General features: G+C 38.6%; 1 protein-coding gene across 3 annotated transcripts in view; it reads right to left on the bottom strand.

The window, feature by feature from the left end:
• The window catches only part of SORCS1 (sortilin related VPS10 domain containing receptor 1), a 275,819-nt gene that overhangs the window by 82,922 nt on the left and 179,996 nt on the right, over positions 1-12,901 (bottom strand). For all 3 annotated transcript variants that reach the window (XM_051619103.1, XM_051619104.1, XM_051619105.1), the window contains exon 6: positions 1,437-1,501. In XM_051619103.1, the coding sequence (XP_051475063.1) occupies positions 1,437-1,501 (65 nt within the window). The remainder of the gene's footprint in view (positions 1-1,436; positions 1,502-12,901) is intronic.

Here is a 12,901-nt window from a genome sequence, read left to right as displayed (position 1 = left end):
AAAGGCTCTGTCCTGGTTTGATCCAGAATGAAGCCACTTTTCCTTTTACTGATTTTTTTTTTCTTCCTTAAACATCAATTCTAGTGCTTCATCACAATGACCTCAGATTCTTAATGCGTTATAACAGTAATATGTTGTGCTGAAACAGACACTGTCCTGTTGGAATATTTTGTTCTGATTTAGCATGTCCTGAGAAATGGAAAGCCTCATGTTCTCAGCCTTGCCACCACAGTCAGGTAAGTGAAATTGAGAGAAAGAAATAATCAGAGATCACAAATTATAATAGAGATAATACATTCTTTCACTTTTACTAATCTTGCATATCTCGAAAGAAAGGAAAGCCTTTTAAAACTTCATTATTTCTATCGTAACTGTGGGGTTTTTTTTCAAAATCTGTGTTCCAAAAAATTCTCTTTCATGCTAAATTTCAGTGAGTTAAAAAACTGATTATCTTACAGTTATCTTTTCAGACAGTTTTAAAATTTGCAATGAAAAAATACACATTTTAAGTAACACGAGTGCATGTGGGGTTCAATTCAAGGAAGAATTTTATCAATTTTTAAAGGGATTAATTAACATATACTTATTATTGCAAATGGTAAAAAAAATCTACTTGTTATGTTGCAGCAAATCTGCTGTTTATATAGGAAACAATTTGCAATTACAATGACTAGAACTATGACAGCCAGACTTTCAGTGTGATGCCTGCCCAAGGCAATCCAGTGTTGTGGAAAACAAATCCATGGAGGAAGATCTGCTAAGGCAATGGAGCTCAAAGATAAACTGTGAGAAAGCACAGGTGGGAGGACAAAAGGCCAGCATGTGGCTGAGGGTGCCAAAGAGAATATGTAGCCAATTAGGAGAATATTTTGGAGGTGCAGGTAAAGGAGGGTCCTAGAATGAAGAAAAGCACCTCAAGAGGCAAAGCAGGGTGGGAGAGGAGATGATGAAAGTGAAGGACAATGTCAAGATGAGCAATGACAGTAAAGAATATGCTTAGGCTGGTCATTAAACGGTTTCTAATGTGAGACAAATGAGGTATTTTCAAAGGTAGTACCTAAGGCAAAGTATGTCTGGTCTGTTAAAACTGTAAACCTTTGAACAAGGTGATATTATGTACTGTGTGAAACAACAGCAGCTAGACTCTGTGACCCAGGAACTTCCCTCCAATGTCATGTTCCCACAAAGATAAATCATGCAGGGAGAAAGAAAAGCGCTTTATATACTAATCCCAATTCACCTGTTCTTCCTTACCATGTTTTTGATTCCTTCCACAGCCTGTTAATCCCAACTTTTTTGCCTTGCTGGAAAGACTATTTTTCTGACAGACTTCCTTTGGAACAGTCAAACCCTTCATTTTAAATGAGTGAATCACTCATTACAAGAATAAAAGGACAGTCCAGAACACAACAATATTTGGAAGCTGATGTACTTACGACCATCCACTGTCTTTGCCTCCAGGTGCACAAGATCAGGGTCTCTACCAGACCCCATCATAGACCTGTAAAAGAAAGATTGAGACAAAGGCATTAAAACCAACAGATAGCATGAATGTCTGAGGTATTATTCCACAGGAAATCATGTTCAGCTGAACCTAAACTCATACTCACAAGAGCTGATAATTTTGAAAGCATTTTGGAGCCTTCACTAAAATAAACTTGAAAATTTGAAAGAAATTCTACAATGTTATTTTATCAAAGCTATCATACTTATGAGTTCTTTATTCCTAACCCCTTCACTTCTTTCCACCTGGAGACTTGTTTCTGTTCTTGTTGGATTCTAACATTTTAATGTGTCTCCTGGTTTGATCAGAAGGATGCATTTCAGTTCTGGGTGGGATACAGAAGACTTTAATTGATGGGATAATAGTGTTCGTGAGCATACTAATTATAGCTATCCCTTTTTATTGGACATTTTATGCACATTTGCTTAATTGACACTCTTAATGATCAATATTCCCTCATTAATTAAGAAATTTTAAAAACCCATTTCATCCTGAGACATTTTATCACTTCTGATCTAATAAAAACAGTGTTCCATTAATAAAAGAAATGTCAGATTGACTCAGAAAATTACTATTTGTTCACTCTGAATTAACAAGCAGCAACATAAAGACATTGAGCACTGCAAATAAGCGGTTTATGGCCTCAAGCTTTGCTTCCATTGTTGAGGTTCCCCTGGACTGACACTGCGGGCCTTGACAGCTCCCTGGGACAGTTCAAATGGCCAGTGGTTTGATGGACAGTCTGCATTATGGCAGTACTGACTGTAAGTACCTACCAATCCCACTGCACAGCTATCTTGTTCCTGGTCTTGGTCCCATCATCCAAGTCATAATCCTAGACTAAGGCTAAGGGTTAAACAACCAGTTTCTTGTTAGCTGCCTGACCTTCAAGATACTAGATGCATGAGGAAAGAGAAACATTAATTTCCAGTGATAGACAAATGAAATGCTGTTCTGTTCAAAGTCTCATTTTTCAGGAAATCAAAAGTGAGGCTCAAACAGTGATTTAGACCTTAATTCAGTTCCCACTGACTGCAATCAGCAGCAGCTACAGCCCTTAATCATCATGCTCGTTAACTAATAACCATTATAAAAATGTTAACAATAACAAGACTATTTGTGCCCTGATTAATCTTTAGCTTTGCTTGATGAAGTCTGTAGCAATTCTCTAGCTAGAAAAGGTTTAGGAATTTTTTATTCTCCTCTGTTGGGGACTGGAAAGTTTCAAAAAAGACTGTGAGCCAGCACTGCTTTCACATCTTGTCCATTTTTAAGAAAGTTTATGGAAAGCCTTTTTCTCCTAAACATTTAATTTCCATTTAAAATCTCTACCTCCTGATAACTGACATCAAGTGGAAGGGAAAGGAGTACCTTCCTAGGGCATTTTTCCTGTATCTACTACATTTAGCATATCTAGGAATAAAATGCTGGGCCTGCTAGTTACAATTCAGTTCAAGATAAATAGATGTCAATGACAAACAGCTTCAAAAATCTGCAGAAGACTAAGATTTTAATTTGGCATACACTCTTTTTATTCTTATTTGTTCAAGTGGGCTTTAAACACACCTGGAACCTGCAGAAGACATGGTAAAACTTTGTCAGTGCATTCTGCCTCCTGACCTCATGCAGCCGCACAGGGATGTCAAGTCTCCAAAGAAACAAGGATTATGTTCCACGGATTTGAACACTTTTCAGAGGCACATAACAATGGTATTCATCCAGCAACAAACTTGTTGCTTTAGTTAAAGCCTGTGGGTCTACAGTCAGATGCTTTTTGAGTTTACTCCTCACGGTGATATTCTGACCCCAAGAAACATCTCTACAGCATTGCACATAAAGACAGTTAATTCAGAATGAGATGTCTCACTGATGGATGGGACATGATTGTCACTGTTTTCACTTGTGATATGAGCCATAATTTACACTAAAGTCTTAAATGTCTTCAGAGTAGCATATAAATATCTGGACCCACCAAGCCCTGAAAGCCAGAAGGCTGCAGGTGTAATGACCCACATATTACTTAGTCTCACAGTACAACAGCCAATATTGAGACTTGCAGAACACAAGGTAGAATTAAGTCATTAGTTGTCCCAAGAATGTACAGAACAAGGATGGCTGAAACATGACCAGTGATAAATATTAATCTACTCAAGGGCTTTCCTTCTTTTGATATATCCTAACCCCTGCCAATTAGAAATGTGATGACAAATGAAGATGAAAACTAAGCCCAGAGAATCTCAGAGCATTCCTAAAGTCAAACGGGACATGTGAGGTAGGGGCAAGAATCATATTCAGTTCTTCCTATCAGCTAGATCTTTCTACCTATCTTAGAAAATACACATTCCATTTTTTTTGTATATAGTAGACTTCATCTACTTGTGAAAGCACAAGGTCACAGTCAGGTCCATAACACTGATACCATGAACAATCAGTTGCAAAGGACAAGCAAAATATAAACACAAATCTGCTCAAATCAATATCAGCTGTGCACTGCTGACATCCAGAAATGTATCACTCCCATCTGCATTCTGCTGAGAGCTTACTAACCAGAATTTTTTTTCATGTTACATTTTCTTGTATCATGCTGTTTTGTTCCACAGTTGCCCCATGATATTTCTCCATACATCCATACTACCTGAAAAAACACATAAAATAATCTTCATCTTACCCAGCTATACACTATTGGAAGGTTCTTATGAGAAAACTAGAGTGATCAATAAATACAAGCTTCACAGACAGAAGAAGGAAATTACATGCTGGATTTGCCAGAGATAACACCAAAGCCTCAAACTCAATGTTTATAACTTGATACAACAGCCCACTCTGCTTCATTACCTTTTGTGCACACAGTCAATGTACACTTCACAAGCTAAAGTGTTGGGCATTTGATAGCTTATAAACCAAGCACCTTGCAAAGAACAGGGGTACAGGTGATCAACACTCTGTGACATGCACAGTTACTGATTTCTCTCAGAAATTTCTCAAAAAAAATCAACAAGCAGTCCAGAACTTTGCCATGCCCTATTCTAAGCCCTAATCCATCACCATTGTTAGCTATAGCAGCAACACTTTCTCAATTCTATTCTTCCCTTTCAGTATCTTTTCTCAAAGACCAATCTCACGCATCCACAAACTTTTCTTCTAGCTGCAGTCTATGTTTTATTTTATGGTAAAATGCAGCATGTTCTTTGTCCATTCCTTTAATCTCAGGCTTTCTGTAATACTCCCTGAAACTTCAGAACTCCAGGGATATGTTTGCAGCACTTTCTGCTGAACAATGCCTATTGTATTTTTGCAATTACCTTTTTTGTGTTTGGTTGGTATAATTGTCTGGATATTTTGAAAGAAAGAAAAAGGAAAACCAAAAGACAAAAAAAACAACAACACCTTTTTTGGAAAATGAGGATTTAAAAAAGCCAAGGAGAGTGCAAAGCAATGACCCCACTGCATTTACACAGAAGATGCTCACATTATGAAAAATGTAGGACTCCCACAGTCCTACTGCAAATTTGCTTCCTAAAATTTTAATCACCATCAAGGCTGCTAAGCAGTCATCTCTACTTGAGAGCTTCACAAATCAATATCAGTGGCTGCAGCACAGTAATTGCTCTGAATGCAGATTCTACACCCACTGTGAGAAGCAGCACACGAAAAGACCCCAAATCTTCCTTGGGTTTAGAACTAGGCTGAAATAAACAAAAGGAGCCTGGCACTGTCCATTTCACAGCAAATGCTAGTTGGTATATTTCTGTTGGGACCAACCCCTTGCCATCTCTCTGTCTGAAACATTTCTAAAACCTTGGTTTCCTTGGCCTGTTAGCTCTTCTGAGGCAAGGAAATTCAATAGAGACCCTGTTATCCTCGGGTTTCTACCTCTTCTCTATTTTTTCACTTCTAGGGACAAAAGTAATTGTTTATGGATGCTGGGAACAGATGGGTTTTGCAAGGCAGTTAGAGCAGTCAGAAGTGCAAAAAGGCATAATTGTGAAAATATCAAATGCTTCCATTTGGTGTACTTAATTTCAAACTACCATTTTTCACAAAGCACCTGACAATAAGGGCTCCATCCCAGGTGCCTGTGCATTCTGGAACATAGCTTTAGGTGCCTTGGATTTTGGAGACTTGACTTCAGACAGTCGTATCATTATCTGGGACTACATGCACAAGAGACTTAATGGTAAACTTTTCATAAGTATTTCTTGTATCATACATGCTTACAACAGCCATGATCAAAGGTATTTTAAGCTAGGCAATAAAAGGCAACTTCACTTCAGAGAATCTTCAATGCAAATGTCCTAGAATGAAAGGCTGGAAGAGCAGAATTTTTACTATGGCCTTCTCACAAACAAAACCAATGCAAATGTGGTTTGTTATGTGGGGTTTTTTTCAATTTTGTTGTCTTTTTTGTTTGTTTGTTTGTTTTATGCAGACAGAGATGCTATGCAGCTTTCCCATGTTTCAGAGGAAATTAACAAGTGCAGAGCTAGGATTCCTATGACCATTTCTCTCCTCCACTTTGGGGGAAAGATGTATAATTTCTTAATTCTGCAATGGATGACAGATAACTGACAGGTAAGGGCACAACCATTCTAAGGTGGGTGGAATGAGATCCCCACAGTTCTGGCCTTTTTGAGCTTATTGACACTGACACAGTAGGTTAGAACTGCCTGCAATGCAATACCAAAAAGAAAAGTGACATATCACTTGGAAAATCCAGTTTCACCCCTCCTCACTAAGAATTACCATTTGCCTATGTGCCCTCTCTTGTCCTTCCTGCAACTTGTCCCAATTCTTTATCTAGACATTAGACTCTAGTTGCATTCCACAGATGGTTTTGTGCTTCATGGGTTATTTATTTTGAGATACCTCCTGACCTTCAGCATTCCTTCTTCCTGGCCCCCACCTGAGCACACCTCCATCTCCACATATACTGTGTTACACAGAAAGACTAATTAGCTGCAACAGCCAGGTGAAAGAGAGAACATACTAGGAGAGATCCTTATGCCAAAGTTGTCCTGTGAACATAAATATTCTAACAAGCTTTATCCTGTCACAATAGAGCTATAAAATTTCTCTGTTGGGCACAGGATAATGGCTTTGTAATTCAATTATTGGTAGAATTTGCCCTTGGGGATTTATCTTCTTTTAGCCTCAGCACTCATGCGAATCCCTTATCGTAAATCTTGCCAATGCAAGATCAGCTCCCCCACTGCCTCTGGGACATATCCTGCCACTTCATGTTAAAAAATTGACAGCTTATTCCATCTTAGTGAATGGCAGGGTTTTGGTTTTGTTTTAAAGGACAGAATGAAAATAACACTGGATGACATTCATGGAGGCATTGATTGCATCAATTTCTTGGTTCCACTGATGTTTCTGTAACACTCTAAATTTTAATTGTCATTCATAAAAATAGTAGCATGTAGCACTGAACCGGGAGCTTTTTTGTCCAAAGACACAAAAGTACTTGGCAATCAACCTCTAAGTAACCTTCCCTGCATGCTACTGATTTGTTCAAGACCTATGGAAAAGTACAAGACCATCAGACCAAGTTAGAAATAGCAGTTAAGGAAAATTTTTGTTCTGAGCTTTATAGAAAAACTCCACTGATCAGTCAAAAGTACAAGGACCTCAAATGACCAAGATCACACAGCTGTTGTGTGGAAGAGACAAAAATAGAGCCTGATAGTCCTCCAGGCTCCTTTTTCTTTTTACTACTACATTGACTCCATGAGGACCTTGGAGATACTCTGTTTCTTTTTTGCTTGCAGAGGTTAGAAAATCTGCCCCAGGGAGCTTATTGTAGAAGGGAATTGTTGTATTTAGTTCAGTCCCTGTGCTGTGAAGTTTTACAGATTTTACTATTCCTTTAACATACTTTTAAGATTGTTATCTAGCTTTAACACCTCTCAACCATCTTACTCTCCTGACATGTTTTGGAAACAAAGGGCTAGATTCCAGACAGGCATAAATCAGCATTCCTTTCTTTTTACCTGGCCATAAAGTTCCCATGACAATCATCTAGTTAGAGATTCTCTGCTACATCTCTGTATTATGATATGCTTTACTCAGTTTGTCACCTTTTCTCTAGAACTGACTGAAAACAGCAGTGCAGTGAGTAAAGCCCAGCTCCTCCTAGTTTTACCACCTCAACACTGACCCAGAAAAACAGATGGCTGTTTCTAACACTGAACAGATGAGTAGGCAAATGAGGGTGGTCTTGTGATTTCCAGGCCATAAGGAGTCACTTAGACTCACTTTTCTGCAACCTTAGAGTGAGATTATCCACAGACTTCCACCCCATGATGTTCACATATCCCACAGCTTCGAGGACAGTAGCAAACCAAGCTGTCCTCCCCACTGCAGTAACACCACATCTCTCTGTGGGGAGCTCCAGAGAGGAAACTTGGCTAAAACTGAAATAGATGGATGTGCATTCTCAGGGAGGCAGGTATCTGTTGCTGGGTGGGAGGAATGTCTCAAAACGAGAATCTGAACTATATGGATAAAATTCAGTTTCCAGCATGAGATCCTGATTTTAAGATAGTCCTGCTGTTCTACAGCTCTTTTTCTTATATTGCAGGAAACTTGAGACATCATACTGGCTTGAAAGGGGGAAAGGAGGAAGGTACCCTCTAGTTACAGACTGTGAACTGAGATCTCTGGTATAATGGACCAAACCTACCTGATTTACTGTTTCTCTGCTGATACAGTCTAATAGGATTACAGTTTCCCACTGTGTTAAGATGCATGTCTCTGTCATCTTGTAGTGCTGTGGCCCAGTCAGAATGCTCCAGAGGAGGCCAGGAAGTCATTTACAGCAAGAGTGCAAAGTCAGCTCTGGTAACACAGTATGTTGCTCATTAAACATACAACAGAAAGTAGCAGTGAAACCTTTCTGAAATAGATCTAGAGAAATCCACAACTAACTGCCTCACCCTCTCAAGGGCTGCCTTTCAAAGGTACCTACAGAGAAATCAGCTTCCTAGTCCAATGCCCATTGAAGACATGATCCGGCGTCCCATGCAGAACTGCAGGCTTTTGTTACTGAGTAACCCTCAAATCAAGGTTTTGAACCTGGTATATGGACACCTCCCTACTTCTGCAGATCTTTAACACAGGAAGTGGAAAATGGAAGAAAAATTTGAGCTCATGGGAGTCTGTACTGATTTATAAAGTATCTTTGGTAGACTTTTTAAAGATAAATCAGTTGAATTGGGAATCCCAAAACACACCAAACTAGGTATCAATCAGAATAGGGCCTCTCAGTCCCAAAAGTCTCATTCAGGTGAATATACTACTTCTCTCTATTCATAGCTGGAGGACAAGACTCTAAGGGGAGGAAGGGAGCAAAGTTAGGTAAGATTCTATTTGGTTGATTTTAGGATAACATTCAGGTTATGATTTTACACTCATTTTTAGGGTCCCCATGATAATTAAACAGAGTTGAGAATACTTTTTCTCTCACATGGTGGAACTATGCCAAACTAAGGATTGGGGACCGAGGAGTTATACTTCGCTCTGACAAACCTCAATTTGATTATGAGTAACAAGTTCTCTTAAGGGACTACTGGGATCAGAGGATCTGTTTATTATAGACTCAGAGGACCAGAGTGATAACAACAGCTGCTCTGTGACTGCGCAATTTTTTCGGCCTTATCCAGGGAAGAAAGATATGTATTTTGGATCTCAGTTTCTTAAGAACTAAAACTTATCATAAAACCGAAGTCTCTAAATGAGTTTTAACAGTAACAGGACGAGGACGATGCTTGTCTTTTTTCTGTCCATGCTGACCCACATGAGACTGGCAAATTGATATCTCCGGAAGCCAGACAGGAATAAAATCCTAATCCCAAAACAAATCTGAGAGATTTCAGCCTTCATTTGTAGCAAAAAGATAGAGCTACATCAAGGTTGAACTGTCTGAGAACTGTAATCAGAGGTTTTCACTAAATCCTTTAAAATGCCAGTGGGACCTTTAGTGAACACTGCCAACAAGAATATGCTTCCTTGCACTCTGGCTGGGCAAGATGTAACGTTGACCTTTCTGGTGATGAAACAGTAAATGTCAGGGTCACCGAATGGTGCCAAAGTGCTCTAATGTGTGTTACTCACCATCAGTAATGCTAGCAGCAGCAGTATGGTAAGGGCCAAGGATAGGCACAGCTGCAGACATGCTCTTCACTCTGGTCCCAAGAAGTGTTGCTTCCCTGCAGCTCATCTGCATTTTTAGGCTGGCAGCCATGAAGCTGCCTTAAAATATTAGCCAGTTAATAGCAGCCTATGTTATAGAGGCTCAGACCTTCAGTCTGACTTTCTCCCAAAGCAAAACTTCAACTAGAAGTAAATGTATAGTGTTCAATTCAGGAAATAATATCCCCCATTAAAAAAAAAAAAAAAAAAAAAAAAAAAAGACAACCACAACAACAAAAAAACAAACAAACCCACAACACAAAAAAACAAAAAAAACAAACAAACACCAACCAAAAAAACCCACACCCCCAAAATCCCCAAAACAACAACAAAAAAACAACCAAGAAAAAGATGGAAATCAAGCAACATTTACTACAATCTTGCTATTCCCCATCAGTTAGTTGCTTAATTCAGAACTCCTGGTTCCCTCTGGCATGTGCCCATCTCCACTATATTTAAGCTACGAAATACATATATTTTAAATTAAATGTCTAGTACAATTCAACTCATCAGGTATGACTTGGGTGTTAGATCAAGCGGATGATTTTCTTGACAGGCTGTCACCGTGCCCTTTGATTGGCATCTTCCCCATCAGCCTCCAGCACTTGCTCTGCAGTGATTAAAAGGTCTTGTTCAGCAATACACAGCATCATTTGTATACAGCCCAGATACCATGCCATTTAAATTGCCTCAGCCCACCTGGATGGGTGTGCATATTTCACCAAGCCAAGATCTGACAAGAACACAGGGACAGTTCACCCAGCTTGCTTCAACTGCTTGAAAATAATGAAGTTTTAAACAGGGCTTTGACATTTTTTTTCTCCTTGATTTTCAGCTCTTTCAGCTGCTCCAATGAACACAGTCAGAGCTTTTAAAATACAGTCTCTAACCTCTCTGGAAAATAATAGACATATACCTTATAATTCTACTCTGAAGATTAACTTTCTTTGTCATTGCTCATAACAGAAACACAAATATAGCCCTATCAACTCATCTGTCCTCCCAGCTGCTTAGCAGTTTCTCTTGTTCTCCCATTCAGTGTGTGTGCATATCTCTTAATTGTTTGAGGGAAAAGGCTGGTTGGCTGCTTTTTTACAATGTTGGCATCCATTTTCTTCCCCTTCTCATACTCAAAAAAACCCAAGACAGACTGGAGACATAGCAACATCTCTTACCAAACTGCCGTATCTCCTGTCATTTTTTCATGGAACCATTAAGATCACAGACACATGACACTACTGGAAGTGAGATACACCATGATATGTTTTTATTCCTAATCAGCCTCTTATACCTAGGCAGTGCATGAAAGACTTGAGCTGTACTTTTTGTCTAAGTAAGACAATCATCTTAGAATGGTTTTCGTTGGAATGAACCTTTAAAGATAATCTAGTCCAAGCCCCTGCCACGGGTAGGGACAGCTTTCACTACATCTAATTGTTCAAAGCCCCATTCATCCTGACCTTGAATCCCTCCAGGGATGGTTCAATCACAGTTTACCTGTAAATGTGATAGTAAATAATTTATTCCTTAAATCTAACATAATCTGCCCTCTTCAGGTTTAAAACTGTTACCTCTTGCCCTGTGACCACAGTCCCTGCACCAGTAGAGTCTCTTTTTTTCTTGTAAGCCCACTAAAGTATTGAAAGGCTGTATTAAGGTCTCCCTGGAGCCTTCTCGTCCCCAGGTTAAACAACCCCAACTCTCTCAGCCTTTCTCAACAGGAAAGGTATTCCAGCCCTATCATCATTAAAGCTCTCTGATCATCTTGAAGTATAGAGTGGTGTTTCTTTTTAATTTCTCCTAATTGCTTGTCCAGATGAGATACCAAGTAAAAAACAACAAAGTAAATAGCACTCATACAGTTGAGGATTGTAACTTGACATTATAATTTACTAGCTGGATTTTTCTGTAGTTCATTTTATGCTGGTTTTTCAGATACTTATATTATTTGGCTTTATTGCTACCCCCCACTCCATATTTTTCAGGTCAGTTTATGATTAGAATTAGATGTGAATCTTTTCCAGAAATGTTTCATTTTGATTTAAAAACAAAAAAAAAAATTACATTTTGCAGACATTTTAATGACCTTTTCAACCTTTTATTTTTATTTTTTTAGGGTCAGCTCTAATTGTGATACCTTGACTTACTGACTTTCAGAAAAAAAATATTCCTGGTTGAAGGCATGACTTGATCTGAGGACAAGAATAAAAATCTAGCTTTTAACAAGCAATTTGGGCACATACATTTTGGCTACACTGAACTAGGTGCAGTTTGACTATTTTTTTTGTAACTAGTGGTCATGAATGTTTGGTCATTTGCAAGTAACAAAGTATCACTACTGAACCTTGACTGGATGACTGGACCACTTTTAAAAAGCAAGAAAAAAAAAGAAAAGTAATTCCCCGTACGACTGATTCACCACCTGTTATTCACATTTATATTCACTACAAATCAGCTTTTTTGCCAGCAAAATTCCACCATAGGAATGTATGATGAAAATAAGCAAATAACACAAAAATAAACCCAGAAGTATTTAGATAAAGCATTTATCCAACTCTCCTAACTAGCACTTACTTCATTCTCTTCCCTGAATGCCAACCACACTAGTAAACACCGTGCTATCAGCAATAAGCCATGTATACTAACTTGCTGTATCTTTATTATTTTGGACTAATATTGCTTAGAATACTTCTTTCCAAGTAATTAGGGTATTTTCCCAGAGTACAGTTCCAGAATTACTAAGCACCTTGATAACTTTCATGCATTTCCCTGTCACAACACATTCAACAGCAAAATCTCAAGAACCTGACAGAGAAATAATAAAGAACATGAAAAATGTGATACAGTGCAGAACTGCAGTGCCTTGGGGTTGTATGCAGTGTGGGTTCTTTTATGTTTCCATCAGACATATATGGTTGACTCTCTGAGTAGATTACACTTTCTCCAGTATGCCACTATCACATACTTAATTATGAAAACAGATACGTGATAAGAAATAAAAATTACAAGTATTAGAGATACCAGTTTTACAGTAGCCCATCACTAAAGCCTGCCCATCACCAATATGTCCTTACAAGCTTTTAATGAGGTAAGAAATTACAGATTCCTTTTTCTTCCTTTTTTTTTTTTGTTCCCTGAGATGAGAAAACTACAGTCATAACTCATTTTAAAGCGTTCAGTTTAACTGCTCAGGCCTCAGCTGAT

This window comes from Apus apus, chromosome 4, assembly GCF_020740795.1.
Source record: "Apus apus isolate bApuApu2 chromosome 4, bApuApu2.pri.cur, whole genome shotgun sequence".
NCBI classification, from domain to species: domain Eukaryota; kingdom Metazoa; phylum Chordata; class Aves; order Apodiformes; family Apodidae; genus Apus; species Apus apus.
The sequence above is the reverse complement of the archived record's forward strand: the minus strand, read 5'-3'. Positions and strand labels throughout refer to the sequence as shown.